Genomic DNA, 16,583 nt, shown 5'->3' with positions numbered 1-16,583 from the left:
CCAGCCAGGTGTCCCAGTCTTCTAATATTTTTAAAGCTGTGGAAATTTGTGATGCATCTGGAATGGACTAGAGAATTTGCAAGTCTGATAAATGTGTAGAAATAGGTTATGTGGTACAATGTATGTTTAAATGTACAGCTTTATAGAAAATTTTTAATGTTCATTTTACCTGAGAGTATTCTTCAGCTTGTTAATTCCACAGTAGTGTTACTTGAGTAAAGGATGCTAGAGTTAAACAAATTTAAGAACTATTGGTTTAAGTAGGCTTTTTTCCTCAGGCTATCAAATACACTACAAACATTGTGAATCTCTAGCAGTGTTTTCCCAACATCGGACCACAGAATCTTCTTTAGGGAGCATGATAACAACAGTAGCAGTGATAATAAGAGCTAACATTTATTGAAGTACTTTTCTAACAAAGCACTTTGTAATGTATTTACTTATTTAATCCTCACCACAATCTGTGAGATATGGGACTAATACAGATGGGTAAGTTAGGCTCATAGAATAAAATAATGTACCTAAGTTTAGGCAGGTGGTTAAGTGGTGGAGGTAGGATTTGAACCTGTTCTCTTTGCTTCCAAAGTACCTGTTACATAGTGATTATGATATCTGCCTATTTATACTTAGGAAAATACTGCAATATTTCAAGTTTTTAATATACATATATGTATATATATATGTAGCTGTTAAAGGCACCATGATTTGACCTAAGATATATTTGTAATTTAAGTAAATACATTTAAGGGAAGCAGAAAGAATTAGTATTGGTTGAGTATATACTATGGGTCAGACACTGTGTTAGGTCCATTTTTTCCCATACATTTGTTTAATCTTACAACAGCCTTTTGAGCTTATTAACTAAATCACACAGCTAGTTAGTGAAAGAACAAGGTTTCAAATAATCTGAGTCCATACAATTTGAAACCTATGTATCATAGAACATAGGCTATACCTTTTCGTATTCATACTGCATCTTACAGTGATAATTTGTCTTCTGGGAGAAAGCTTTGATAATCTGAAGGTTGCAAGGATTCTTTTTTTTTTTTTTTAATATTTTATTTATTTATTTTGAGAGAGAGTGAGTGAGCAGGGGGCCAAGGGCAGAGGCAGAAGGAGAGAATCACGGAGCCCGTCATGGGGCTTGATCTCAGGACGCTGAGATCACGACCTGAGCCGAAATCAGGAGTCAGGTGCTCAACTGACTGAGCCACCCAGGCACCCAGTTTGCAGGAGTTCTTATTCATATCTCTCAGTTTGTTTAGTGCCCTTTCCAGATTTGAGAATTTGGGAATTTCAGGATTGAAGGTGGTAGTGATATTTTTACTTGCATGACTGAGTATGATTTAAAACTAGGTTGCTAACTGCTTGATAGTGTTTTTTGCTTTAATTTGAAATATTTAATCTATATAATCTCTTTTCTGTCTTCTTATAGCCTAAGTTTCCTTGTAAAGAATGGGACCCAAATTTACCATCATTGTGTCTTCCTAATCCTGAATATTTGGCTCCTGAATACATACTTTCTGTGAGCTGTGAAACAGCCAGTGATATGTACTCACTAGGAACTGTCATGTATGCTGTATTTAATAAAGGGAAACCCATTTTTGAAGTTAACAAGCAAGATATTTATAAGAGTTTTAGTAGGCAGTTGGATCAGGTAATTTGCTTTATATATAAATAATTGCTTACATTAAAAGTATTAAATGTTTCTTTGGTTTAAAAAATGTGTTCAGAAAATTCTCTAAAATGAGATGATGTCTCATATTTTAAGTTTGCATAAAATCAACTGAACAAAAGTAATTCTGTAAATAATGAGGATTAAAGTTTGTTACCACAGCTTTAATCGTGGCATTTATTTACTAGAGTGAATACTGAAATCTGATCTAAAATGCTGGGCATTTGTTTCAGTAATAGAAATAATTTCAGGTATTGAAGATAAGTGTTTTAATTATCTTGCCACAGTAGAATTAGCAGTTTGTTCACTCTAACATATATTTTTGAGTAAATTTCAAAAAGGTTTTTTAAATAGACTATTGACTACAAATGCCTTGTCTTTTTGAATATTTTATATTTATATTTAATATTATCACTTTTTTTAAATAGTTGAGTCGTTTAGGATCTAGTTCACTTTCAAATATACCTGAGGAAGTCCGTGAACATGTAAAACTGTTGTTAAATGTCACTCCAACTGTAAGACCAGATGCAGATCAAATGACAAAGGTGAGTACACATGAATTCCTGTCTTAGGTGGAGGGACAATGAGTTAAAGTAGGTTAAGTGCTTCTAAAGCAAGATTTAGTCAGATAGAGTCCCCAAATAGCACCTCTATCTTTGAATGTGTTAAATATTCAACTTCTTTTAATCTTAAACAGTTAAATAATTTATGTATATAATTGCTCTGATATAAAATTAAGATTTCAAATAATCAGAGTCTTAACAGTCATGTAGGTATAGAAATTCTGGACACAAGAATTCATGGCCCTCTAATTTACTCTTGTAAGTTTGGATTTTAATAGATAAATGGTACTTATGCCTTCAAGATATTTTACTTAATTTTTCAATATTTACTAGTTAGGTAAAGAAAATGTTACTGCCCAGCCAACTTACAGGTAGTCACTGAAAATTTGAACTTGCAAAGAAATTTGGTTATTACTTCCTTACTCTGATTTTTATGATTAGAATTATTAAGTGATCTTTAGCATTTTGCTAAATGTTTCTGAATATTTTTTCACTGTATTATGGCAGTTTCAGGTATGAGAAGTATTTTAATATCTATCAAAATAATTTTATTTTCCTGTTTTTAGATTCCCTTCTTTGATGATGTTGGTGCAGTAACGCTGCAGTATTTTGATACCTTATTCCAAAGAGATAATCTTCAGAAATCACAATTTTTCAAAGGACTACCAAAAGTTCTTCCAAAACTGCCCAAGGTTTGTTGTTGATCAGTTTTTTGTTATAGTCAGGATTTTTATTTACTATAATAACTCTTCCAGAGAAATAAATGTAACTTTTGTCTTAGGTGCATATATGACTATAGAAGGCTGCATACTGAAGCTAAAAGTTTAGTGAACCTTTTTTGCAGGGTCCAAAAATAATTTAATAAATTAGATAGGTAAGAAAATTAGAAGAATATTACCTATGCAAAGGTAGCACCGGGACATTAAATGTCAGAAGAGAAGTCCATAAGCTGTCATTGTGGAGATCGTTGCCTCACCAGCAGTTAAAGGGGTACATCTATATTGATACTAGCCTCTCCAATTCCTTTAACTCCCCTCTCTGGCTTATTAAATCATGAGTGTAATATAGTCTAAAAAATGTTGGTGAATGCCTTGGAAGTCAGTGGTTGAAAACTGGTGATTCTTGGTTACAAAAATACCTCCAGTGTTTAATCTGTCAGATACTCATTGATTATGCACTCTTTGTCTAGCCCTTTACTTGGATGCTGTGGAGATAAAAAAGGAAACAAAATACTGTTCTTGCTCTCAAGACTCTTAGAGTATGTGTAGATAGAGTTAACATGCATGAAATAACAATTTACAGTACAGAACAGTGTTTAAGTTGTGTGGTATGACTCATAAGTAATGAAGAAGAGAAACATATTAAGACTAATGAGGCAATGTTTCCTAAAGGTATGGTGACCATACGTCCCCCTTTATCTCTAACATTCTCAAGTTATTTCTTTTGTCCTGACATAGTTAGCAGGAGCACCTCATTTTACTCTCAACAATGTCCCAGTTTCAACCATAAATTATATGGTCATCTTCCCCAAAGAAAATTGGAGATTTAAGACTGTAACTTCAATATTAATACTAAAGATCTGAAATTAAATTTAGTTTTATGAAAACATTTTGCCTTTCAGCGTGTCATTGTGCAGAGAATTTTGCCTTGTTTGACTTCAGAATTTGTAAACCCTGATATGGTACCTTTTGTTTTGCCCAATGTTCTACTGATTGCTGAAGAATGCACCAAAGAAGAATATGTCAAATTAATTCTACCTGAACTTGGCCCTGTCTTTAAACAGCAGGAGCCAATCCAGGTATGTGTATAGATACTCTTTCCTATTTATCTGCTGTTATTTAATGATGTTAGTCAATGATGACTATCATTGAAAACGAAAGGAATGGATATGCGACTTTTTAAAAATTGAGGTAAGTTTAAGATAATTTTTTTTCCGTTAGAAGTTATTTTGCATATGTTTGAAGTGAACCATTCCTAAAATTATAATTAAGCTTTGCAAGTAAATGTCTGTAGCTCTCCATAACTTACCATCTCAGAAAATAAATTGTAATGAGATTTGGCATGTGTTATACTGTGTATTCTTATTGGCCTTATTAAAAGTTATAGGTTTGGGAAAAGTATTTCTTTTTCTCCTGCACCTTTAAGCATTTGCTTTTTGTTTTGTTATTTAGGGTCTTTAATTTGTAGAAAGTTTATGCCGGTTGTTTCTCTTTATTTTACTGGTAATAAATAGTTTCAACAGAAGAGAGGAAATGGTTACAGCATCACAGAAGTAATATATGTGTGTATTGTAATTGAAAATGTAATTAGTTTCTGATGTAGACTCTATTATAATATTTACTTGTCAGATTCTAGGTAGTCTTGGGTTTAAGAGCAGTAGGGTTACACACCTGGGTTTGAATCTGATCTTCATCTTTACTAGAAGTATGACTTGGACAAGTCTTCACTGTCTTAAAGCCTCTGTTTGCTCATTTCTAAAACAAAAAGGGTAGTTGAGATTAAATGAAATTTCTAGGCACAGTAAATATTATTACATGTTTCTGCCACTATATGGCAGTAGCTTATTAGTAAACCGTCAACTACTTAACTTAATGGTTTTATGACAGGCTATTTGTGGTCCTTTCTTTGAAAGGATGGGAGCAAAAGGAAGACTGTGGTGATAAGGCAAGAGTTCCTATGGCTAAGAAAGGGTAGGTGAGGAAACTATAGGCTTTGAAACAGGGTTTCCTAAACATTTTCAAGATGTTAGGAGGCAAAATGGTGGAGCCACATGTTCACTAAGTATTCTGCATAAATAGAAGGGACAGTTTGTTCCTTATAATGTAGGTATGTGTGGCAGCTAGGTGAGAAAACAAATGATCTGGGACAATTGAAAATGTTTCTTTCTAAGGGGAACCCTCGTATACTGTTGGTGGGAATGCAAGCTGGTGCAGCCACTCTGGAAAACAGTATGGAGGTCCCTCAAAAACTTGAAAATAGAACTACCCTACGACCCAGCAATTGCACTACTGGGTATTTACCCCAAAGATACAAATGTAGTAATCCGAAGGGGTACCTGCACCCCAGTGTTTATAGCAGCAATGTCCACAATAGCCAGACTATGGAAAGAGCCTAGATGTCCATCGACAGATGAATGGATTACAATGTGGTGTGTGTGTATATATATATACACACACACACATATACACACAGTGGAATACTATTCAGCCATCAAAAAGATGAAATCTTACCATTTGCAATGACGTGGATGGAACTGGAGGGTATAATGCTAAGTGAAATAAGTAATTCAGAGAAAGACAATTATATGGTTTCACTCATATGTGGAATTTAAGAAACATAACAAAGGATCATAGGGGAACGGAGTCCCTTTCATTTCTGTACATTTTCTTCTAAAACTTAGAAGCCAAGTGAATTCACTGCTTTGGAATATCTGACTTTGCTGTTCTCAGGCTTTTTTTTTTTTTTCTTTCTCTCCAATTCAGTCGATTCCAGATAGTGGTAGTTATGGGTGAGTGAGGCATTACTGAAGATGTGTGAGAGTTAGGAAATTAGTCTTCATTTAAATATTTAAACTGAGAACAGATATTAAATATTGTGCTTCTGGAAATGTAAGAAACTTGATTTGTATGTTTTTGTCTTCCATGCCTTCAGGCTAGCAACATGGTGAGTGTCAAAATATAGAACTTACTCTTATGAAGATACTTTAAATTTTGTCATATGTGAAATCTTACAAAGATTCTAGACTTTAATGCATTGTTCCCCCCTTTCTTACACAGATTTTGTTAATTTTCTTGCAAAAAATGGATTTGCTACTAACCAAAACTCCTCCTGATGAGATCAAGAACAGTGTCCTACCAATGGTTTACAGAGCTCTAGAGGCTCCTTCCATTCAGATCCAGGTATAATATTTGATTTATTTTTCTTTAATAATGTCTTTGATTTATTTTTATTTTTAAAGCAAAAGAAGTACATTTTGGGTTTGAGTTATAAAATCTTTTCTATAAAAACTCAATAGTGATATATATTAATCCATTGAATTGGTTTGTATACTATTACTAAAATATATCTAATCCCAACTAACTTAAAGAATCAATTGACAAATACCTGTATTAATGAAGTAAAATTACTCATTACTTTTATTTATGAAAAATGTTCTATCCTGGAAGATTTGATTTATGGTATGGTAGTTAGGATCAGTATATCTTCTTCCTGAATGAGTAACTAACATAAGAATGAAAATGGCAAAGATACATGTGCCTTTTTCTTATGAAAACATTAAGTAGGTACTCCCATACTCATAATTTTCTTTCATGCTTGATAACTCAATCTTCTAAGTGTTCCTTCTATACTGAAGTTAATTTGCATAGCAAATAGATAGAAAGCCAGACAGTAATTTAGTGTGACCATTCCTAATGCATTTATAGTCATGCTTGTGTGTCACGAAGGTGATGTTAAAACATCGTGTATTTTGCCAAACTTTCAGTTCTTTAGTTTTGCTATTAAAAGTTTGGTTCTATAGGGCTGTCTGTCTAGAAAAAAATTTTGGATCACTGTTAAAAGTGTAATTTATTTTTTTGATTTTTTACTTTGGAAAATAAGTACTTATGTTAAGATCATCTCACTGCTTAATGGTTTTATATTTAAAGTTTCTTTGCCAGTATAGAAATTCTAGTAAAGAAAAACAATTTTAATTTTTTAAAAAGATTTTATTTATTTATTTGGCAGAGAGAGAGAGCACAAGCAGGGGGAGTGGCAGGCAGAGAGAAAAGGAGGCTGGCTCCCCACTGAACAAGGAGCCCGGTGCGGAACTCAATCCCAGGACCCTGTGATCATGACCTGAGCCAAAGGCAGAACGCTTAACCGACTGAGCCACCCAGGCATCCCTAGAATTTTAATTTTAAAAGTTATTGACCAAAACCTTCTTTTTCCTAATGTGAACCTAATATTGGGGGCGCCTGGCTGGCTCAGTCAGTAGAGCATGTGACTCTTGATCGCAGGGTTGTGAGTCTGAGCTCCACGTTGGGTGTAGAGATTAGTTAAAAATAAGTGATGTGAACCTAATACCACATATATAAGCTCACTTTTTTGGCTCATTTTAGTCTTTTTCCTAAGGGGGTTCATTTAGCTAATAAGTATCAGCCAATAAGTATTTATTGAAATAGTTAATATTTAATCCAGATTGACCTGTGCAACTTTGCTGAATTTTACAAACCAACATTTCTTGTATCATTCAATATAAGTCTTTAGTCACCAGCCCAATTAATTAGTATCAGCATTGCTTGGTAGAGTCTGATAAAGTTAAAAGACTATCTAAGCTTTGGGAGAGTACTAGAACAAGAGCAAGAAACAAAAATCTTTTCATGTTTCATGCAAGTAGAAGGCTGGAAGGTAACTTCTGGAATTCATTTTGGAGTGGTATTTTTAAAGTGAAGTTTGATTAGAAATATTTAAGAGGCTAAAGAGTTTAGAAGAATACTTGGAAAAGTAGATCGTTTATTAAAGTTAGGATGCTTAGAGGCATGAATAGAAATATGTTTGTGAACCAATTTAAAAAATTTTTACCTTTAAAATTAAACATAGAAGCTATGTTTATTCTCCCATCTCCATGACCAGTTATAAAGTATAAACTAAGAGGTAGAAGTTCCTGAGAATGAGCTAATAACAAGTTTGTTTCAGTGTCCTGTTCTTAGGTTCTTAATTGTATTTCCTCTTCGGGAAAGAGCTCTTCATCCCCTCCTTTAGCTATATGATTTAGACATAATTTAACCTACTCTGTAACCTGCTGCTGGGTTATACAGCACAATGCATGTACATGCTCACTCTCTTGAATTAAATGCTGACCTTCCTATGGAGGCACCCTCTGGTAACAGGAGCAGTGTCTCACGAACTGCTCACCCTTGCCTATTCTCTCCCATCTGTGGAAAATGGCCCCTTGAATGTAGCGTGTACTTCTTATCCTCGAGTTATGTCACCCACTTATTTGTTATAGTTCTGAGTGGAAATAAACATATAATTCATATCTGCCTTTTGGAAATCTGGGAATAAAGCAAATAAAATAGGTGGCCATTATTTTGATAACAGATTCTTAGTGGTTAATTCATTTCTATCTGCTAACTACAAATTAATGTCTTTAAGTATACCAAATATTGTTTAACTCTTTCCCTGGTATATATTTATGCCTCCATTTTCTTCAATAATCCCTTCTATGCTTTGCTACAAGGATCATTCTGCCCTTATAAGGTATCTGAGATATATGTTCTTCAGCCAGTTAGTTCTCAAGCCATTTCTTGTTCTTTTCCTTACTCATTTAGGTCCCTTTTCCTTAGTCATCTCCCCTTTTCCTCTGTTAGCCTCATTCAGAGTCCCAGTTACAGTCATTTACATTATGGCCAGCATTAGTTGTGTTTTAAACAGTGTTTTAAATAACTTTTTCCTGTTTCTTTCTTTTTTTTTTTTTTTTTAAGATTATTTATTTATTTATTTGAGAGAGACACAGCGAGAGAGGGAACACAAGCAGGGGGAGTGGGAGAGGGAGAAGCAGGCCTCCCGCCAAGCAGGGAGCCCAATGTGGGGCTCGATCCCAGGACGCTGGGACCATGACCTGAGCCGAAGGCAGATGCTTAACGACTGAGCCACTCAGGCACCCCTCTTTTTCCTGTTTCTATGAGTTATACTTGCTTAAGTTTCAGAATTTGGAAGTACTTAAAAATATAAAGAAAATTAAAATCCTTTCTCAGAGATGCCCAGAATTAACATTTCCAGATCTATCCTTATGTCTTTTTCCCTAAGCCTATAGACAGGCACATGTACCTACATATTTTAAAAATTGGGATTATATAATAGTGTCTTACTGCATTTTCTCCCCGGTATTATTAAACAATCTTTTAAAATATATTAAGGAAAATGTTTGTATTATATTCTGTCATAAGGATATATGTAACAGCTAAGAAATCCCTTACTTAAGACGAATAGTTTTATGTCACTTTGTACTTGATTTTCCCTCATTGTTAAAGATAGCAAAACTTAGGTGTTCCCATTCTTAAATAATAATGATGAATTGTGTTGTCAGGGAAAGAAATTAGGTATGAGACCAAGGAATGTTTCCATATGCTAGGTTATATGACCTTGCATGATTTTGAGGAAGGTCTTTTGGGTCTGTTTCCTCATGTGTAAAATTGAAAACTAGTGATAAGTATTCTTCTTTCAAATAGTTGTTGAAATGAGCAAATGATACAACGTACATAAAAGTTTATTTCAAGCTGTCTGACAAATTAACCATGCAAATGCAAAATGTTTTTTAATATGTGGGAGAAAAGGTGAAGAGAATCTTTCCCTAAGATTGAATCAGTGTATTTTCTTAATAGGAACTCTGTTTAAACATCATTCCAACCTTTGCAAATCTTATAGACTACCCATCCATGAAAAATGCTTTGATACCAAGAATTAAAAATGCATGTCTACAAACGTCTTCCCTGGCTGTAAGTAATTGCATATTAATTTTTGCTTTTCTTTAACTTCTCATTGTTTTAAATTATTTCCTTATTGTTAACCCTTTTATAGTTTGTTCATATATTTCATCTTGGCTATAGGTAACCTGTGTATAGTGCTATAAAAGTGATCAATAGCTGTAGTTTTCCCTGATACATACTTTTGCAGTATTACTTACTCCCATCCCCTAACTTTGAGTGCTTCAATAGAAAATTGGAGTAATTTTTCTTTCTTAATACTTTCCTGCTTGAATTCACAATTTATTTTGTTGTAGTTTTAAAATTATCATGTGAGTTTAACTTGGTGTATAAGCCTAAAAACTTTTTAACAGCTTCCTTTTATAAACTGCCTTTACTATTAGTCATCTATATTTTTGTATCTACCACTTACTTGCCTACTTTCAAAAAAAAAATAAGAGTACAGTAAAATAATACATTAATAAGAACACAAGTGGGGGGAAATAGTTGTACTCAAAAATCTAGGCCAAAGGCAGCTGATTCCTTTGAATACAGAATTTTAACACTTACAGTTGGTAGTCAAGGAACTAGTAAATAGCAGTAAATATCAGTTCTCATGATCTCATATTGGGAGAAATATATATTCCCAACCTTTTCTCCAACAGTAGATCATAAGAATTTATTCCACAGATAATTCTTTATAGAAGTGACATCGAATAATCTCTTCAAACAGCAGCTTTAGAAAAGAGGAAAAAATGTCCTTCATTCATCTGATCAGTTCTTTATATTGATGTTTGATAATGGTCATGTTACTACGTTTGCATTTTGTAAATATAGTTCTTTGGAGAACTCTTCCATCTTTATTAGGTGAAATGTAAACTTAAATAAATATAAGCATTTGTAGCTTAAGCTTTTGCTTAAGGCAAAAGCAATTTAAATGACATGATTTTACCTTATAGTGATCCAATCCATTTTAGTTCATGTTTTTTGTGTTTTTTTTTTTTTTGGTATAAAGGCTCTGAGATGGAAAACAACACCAAAATAGGAAAAAATATCATTGTTTACCAAAATGAACAAGTATGAAATGAAGTCAAGAAACCCGAGTTCGTATTCTGATTCTACTACTAACTGTCCTGTGCCACTGGGCAAGTTAATGTACCCCTCAGAGTCTTTGCATAAATATTAAAAAGATTTGAAATCCAGTTCTTTTCTTTGAAATTTTCTAAATTTTATGATTGAATTTTCAAAATAGATGGTAGTATACAGCTAAAAATTTCATTTTCAGAATGCCCTTTAAAAATCTGCAGGCGCCTGGCTGGCTTGGTCATAGAACATGTGACTCTTGATCTTGGAGTTTTAAGTTCAAGCCCCACTTTGGGTGTAGAGATTACTTAAAGTAAAATAAAAAATAAAATCTTCAGAAAAAAAGAAAATAAAAATCATATAAGTCACACTCTATTTATGGCAGCATAGATTTATTTTAGCATACATTTTGTCAAAGTACATGTTCTAGTTCAGTTCTAAGTATTTATGCAGAGTGAGGTGGGAAGCACTGATACTTAAATGATGTGTATTAATGCCTGGGGATGTTTATATCTCTTTTTAAGTTGCCAACTGAGCCATTAAAGACATGATTACAAAGAGTTATAATGAATGTGTTTAGAACAGTAATTCTGGAATGGATTTGCATTCTAAATACCACGTACAGTGTTCCTATCTTCAGAGGGGTAAATGTGAATTCTGAATTGCATTCATAGACATGGACCTCTAAGGTTAAAAAATTCTAACTGGGAAATTAGTGAAACATGAGTTGTGAGTTAGAATTGTATTTTAATACTGTTTCCTGAAAATAAAGAAAAATAAATTCTACATAGAGGTAGGTAAAATGCTCCAAGAGTTCTATTTCTTCATGACTTACATGACTAGTATTTTATATTAAAAATAAAAAAATTAAACTAGTATTTCTAGCATCTCTTGACACACATACACACACTTATAAAAAATGTAGCAATTCCTTTTATAGCACTGATTCTAAGAGCAAATTAATTAGATATCTTTATGAATTTGTAATATCCCTTATGTTTGAATTTCAGAAAACAATTTTACCTTATTTTTCAGAGAATTTTTTCCATCTTTCTTGTAGAAATATGATGCTTTTTTTAACCAACTAAATTATTTCTGCTTTGCTTAGTTTTTTTTTTTTTTGAAACTGCAGTTCTATTGATAGGATCCTGACTCAAAGTATTCTTTCTTAAAAAATTGAAATATAATTAATGTACGGTGTTATATTAGTTTCAGATGTATAATATAATAATTGAACAATTCTATACCTTCCTCAGTGCTCATCACGATAAGTATACTCTTAATCCCCTTTATTTCACCCAGCCCCCTACCCACCACCCCTTTGGCAACCACCGGTTTTTTGTATTTAACAGTGTGCTGTATTTTTTTGCTTTGCCTTTTTCTGAATGTATGCTATCTTAACATATTCAAGCTAAAAAAAATAGGGTGTGAAATATTTATCAAAATTGTCAAGCGAATATAGATAAAATTTTGATAAAAGCACTCCTAAGTATCAGGTTTTAGTATCTGTGTTAAAGATATGTTTAGAAATAGGAAACTTTTTGTAGGGTAAAATATAGATAGTTTTTGCATGTTGTTGAAATATTTAATTTAAGAATGAATTAAGCCTGGGTAAGAGAAAAGTATTGGAAGCCTAGTAAAATCCTCTCACTTGATAGGAGAATGTAGTCCCTTTTATAATTCAGATGTCCCCAAAGAAATATTGTTAGTAAACATATATAGAAAAGCTTCTCAAATCTTAATCACTTCATTTAGAAGGATACAAAATTGAAGTCATTCCTTACCTTTAGCTAACTAGTGTCCTGGTAAAGCAATCATGAATTCTTTCTGAAAGAAGTCCAGGGGAATTAGTAAATACGTGGATTTCCTATATTATTAAAGGATGAGAGCTTTTAAACCTACTTTTATTCTTGAGATTTTAACATATCTATATGAAGATTAAATTTGTAGTTAAACATTTTGTTCTAGATTGCAAAAACTTTAAATGACTAATGCAATTTACCTCTTTTAATAGGTTCGTGTAAATTCATTAGTGTGCTTAGGAAAGATTTTGGAATACTTGGATAAGTGGTTTGTACTTGATGATATCCTGCCCTTCTTGCAACAGATTCCATCCAAGGAACCTGCAGTCCTCATGGGAATTTTAGGTAGCTGAAAACTTAATGTCATTTGATGCAGCTTTATTATTTTATAGTCATGCAAATGAATCTTCCAAATTATAAAACCTTTGTATCCTTTTTTCAAGTATATAGCATTCAGTAATTGAGGAATGGTGGGATAAATACCACTATAAAACTTTTCTTTGTGTTAATTTTAGCAAAAACTGTAGAGTCTTCCTTGACATTTACAAAAGAATTAGACATTTGGGAATCCTAGCTTCACAAATATCATGATCACGTGTAGTTTTCTCTGTAAAATGATACCAAATAAGAGAGGCAAACAAAGCTACTTGAAATGCTGATACCAGTCGTAATAGTAATACTTGATGGTTATGTGGTACCCAGTTTGTAAAAGGGGCTATGCTGAGTATTTTTTCTGCATTATCTCATTTTGTCCTCTCCAAATTCCAATGACATAGGTACTGTTATTTCTGTTTTACAGTAAGGAAATTGAGGCCCAGAATTTAAGTAAGTTATCCAAGATAACACAACTGATAAGTGGTAGAGCTGGTTTTTAATTTATATATGTCCAAATCTTAACAAGTATGTTTCACTATTAAGTGATGTGCTTATAAAGCATATTAGCCTTACAGCACATTCTATTCTATCAGCATAATTATAAATTACTCTGTCAAGAAACTCTGAAATTGTTTATTATTAGTTAAAGCTTTGACAGTCCAGTCTGGAAATTCTGAGGTTCTGCTATACTCATGGAAACAGACATAATTGTAGAATCACAACATTAACAAGTTTACTTTTTACTAATTTTAAAGTCTGTTAATTTTGAAGAAAAAGCTCTCAGTAAATATTTGTAAGAATGGTCAGCAAATAATTTACTGTGGACCTCTGTAGGCATGGGATGTGGTATGAAACTTTTGGGCTCAACAAAATTAGTCTTCTTGAGAAGGAGTTTGACATAGTGGAAAGAGCCCTAGCTCCAATCCTGGCTGTGTCAGTTCTTGGACTGACTTTGAAAAGTTGCTTCATCTAACAAATGAGGATGAAAATGCATCATTATGGGAGTCTTATGAGAATTCAGTGAGAAAATGGGAAGGGAAAAGTAATGAGCATAGCAATTAAGTGCTTAGCGAATAAACATTTAGTAGGTGTTCAATAAAGTTACTCTTTGAGTATTTAAGTGAAGTGTACATTAACAGCAAAATGATGGAATATGGTGTGTTCTAAGGCTATGGATTATATACAAAACACAACAAAAGCATTCAGAGAATGAGAAACAAATGTGCTCAGTTTATCAAATGAAGGCTTTGTGGAATAGGTGTAATGAGCAGGGTCTTGAAGTTTGAGTAAATAGGTGAGACTTTAGGGAAGGATTGTGTGGAGTTGAATTCAATTATTAAAGTTTCAAACATGTTCAGTCTGATTAAAGAAGTGAATAAAGGTGTTAAGACCTATACTCACACACTTGTGAAATAGATGTCTCAAATTTGAGAAGTCTGAACTATATATTCAGATGTTTTCAGGATAGAGGGTCATTCTGTAACCTTGCTGCTGCATTGTGGTAAGGCTTTTAATGTTATGCTAACAGTAAATGTGCTCTTAAGCCAAAAGAATTCAGGATAAATATGTCATGGTATTTAAATCTAAACTGGTGATAAAACTGAAATCATTCTGATCCATATGTAAGAACATCCTCATTCTAGGCGCTGACAAGGAAAAATTTGTAATTATATTAATTATCAAGAGATTTCACGCAGATAGAGTAACGTCTATTTATTTGTGGCATTGAACTATACAATTTGTCTCATTCTTTTCTATCAGGTATTTACAAATGTACTTTTACACATAAGAAGTTGGGAATCACCAAAGAGCAGTTGGCTGGAAAAGTATTGCCTCATCTGATTCCCCTGAGTATTGAAAATAATCTTAATCTCAATCAGGTAGGAAAAGTTTTGTGTTTTATTCAGTTTTTCAGCTTACTGTCTTCTTGGCACTAAATATATAAATATATTACATTTAAGTGTTGCTAAAACAAGGAAAAATAGCGAAAGAGTTCAAAAAAGAAAGTTTGTGGATTCAAAGTAAGGAGTCTGTGAGTTGGAAGGATTATTGAAGGCCTCATTGGGAGATAGTAAATGACTAGAACATAGAAAGATATGTAAGATTTTGGGCTACTTCAAATTTGGGGCTGGGAAGTTGACATGAAGAAAAAAATCAATGTAATGTGTCTGGGGTGTATATCTGTTATTTATTGCTACATAACAAATTACCATAAACTAGATGGTTATTTCATTGTTTCTGTGGATCAGCCAAGCCAGGGCATGGATTATCTGTTCAGAGTTTTCACAATGTTACAGTCAAAGGCTGGTGTCTCATCTGAAGTCTCAATTGGGGGAAAGAAGGATCTGCTTCTAAGCTACTTACGTGGTTGTTGACAGGATTCAGTTCCTTTTAGGTTGTTGGACTGAGGGCCTCAGTTCCTAGCTCTCTGTTAGCTGGATGACTGTCAGTTGTTTGCTTCATGGGCCTTCCAACATGGCAACTTGTTTCATCAAAGTGGGAAAGAGAATCTGCTAGACAGATGGAAGTTACAGCATTCTGTAGTGTAATCAAGGAAATGACATCCATTACCTTTTCTGAATTCTGTTGGTTACCAGCAAGTCACAGCTCCTGCCCACTCTCAAAGATAGGGAGTTACACAAAGGCCTGAGTAGCAGAATGAGGAGATAATTGGGAACCAATTTAGAGTCTATCTGCCATAGGAAATGAATAATCCAGTTTGACTGAGAGATACCTATAAATACAGTAGGGGAGTAATGGGAGAGAGGTAAACTGAGACTAGTATAAGTAGACCTTAAATTGCTCTCTGATTTAGGTATTTGCTTTTTTTGTTGTTGTGTTTTTTTATTTTAATTCCAGTATAGTTAACATACAGTGTTATATTAGTTTCAGGTGTACTGGTTTAGGTATTTAAAATTTCAAGATGTGGTAAACATTTGATGAAAGAGGTAATGTATTCAAAGATTATTATATAATTATCTCTCTGCATAGCCCTTTCACTGTAGTTATCACAGGTGTCATGTGTCTGCCTTTCCCAGAAAGCTGGTTATTATATCTTATTCTTTATTATATCCACAGCACTTAGTGCAGTGCTAAAACCAAAAATATTTATTGAACTGAGAGAAAATTTGAGTTAGAGTAATGACAAGTCATTTTATTCACTTAAGAACTGGTGTTTAATGGAGTAAAATGGAAAAAAGACTGGGATTGGTTGGCTCCTGTTTACCAGGGAGTGTCAGAAATGGATAGGCAGGCAAGATTGGGAATTAAGTACTGAAAGTGAATTAGAGCAATTAAGGAAGCAGAAAGCTGGGAGTTAAGCAGGAAAGCTTTTGGCCTTAGAGGAGAGTGCTGAGTGAATAGAGTTTTGGAGTTAGATTTATAAAATTAATCAGACCCAAATTTCATTTGAAGTGGTAGGGTAAGCCTCTGAAAGTTTGTGTCCCTAAATTTCAGTTTTTGGTTGATAGTTTTTCATATCTTGGGAGGCAGGGTTGAAGTTACAATTGGAAAAAAGGGAAACAGTGAATATTGGGGAAAAATAGGATGATGATATAGCTAAGTCCAACTTTTGGTCATTTCTGTTCTTAGTTCTCAAATTTATGATTTAGGATGTTTTTAAATATTCCCAAATGCTTAT

At 33.4% G+C, this 16,583-nt stretch overlaps 1 protein-coding gene across 1 annotated transcript in view; it reads left to right on the top strand.

Annotated features, from left to right (window-relative positions):
• The window catches only part of SCYL2 (SCY1 like pseudokinase 2), a 51,869-nt gene that overhangs the window by 26,556 nt on the left and 8,730 nt on the right, over positions 1 to 16,583 (top strand). Inside the window, exons 6-13 of the mRNA XM_034987751.1 lie at positions 1,436 to 1,657; positions 2,104 to 2,220; positions 2,805 to 2,930; positions 3,860 to 4,036; positions 6,015 to 6,137; positions 9,603 to 9,716; positions 12,781 to 12,913; positions 14,705 to 14,823. Of these exons, the coding sequence (XP_034843642.1) occupies positions 1,436 to 1,657; positions 2,104 to 2,220; positions 2,805 to 2,930; positions 3,860 to 4,036; positions 6,015 to 6,137; positions 9,603 to 9,716; positions 12,781 to 12,913; positions 14,705 to 14,823 (1,131 nt within the window). The remainder of the gene's footprint in view (positions 1 to 1,435; positions 1,658 to 2,103; positions 2,221 to 2,804; positions 2,931 to 3,859; positions 4,037 to 6,014; positions 6,138 to 9,602; positions 9,717 to 12,780; positions 12,914 to 14,704; positions 14,824 to 16,583) is intronic.

Source organism: Mirounga leonina, unplaced genomic scaffold (genome assembly GCF_011800145.1).
Source record: "Mirounga leonina isolate KUSES-001 unplaced genomic scaffold, KU_Mleo_1.0 Mir_418, whole genome shotgun sequence".
NCBI lineage: Eukaryota > Metazoa > Chordata > Mammalia > Carnivora > Phocidae > Mirounga > Mirounga leonina.
Note: the sequence above shows the minus strand (reverse complement) of the source record. Positions and strands in the feature narration are given on the sequence as shown.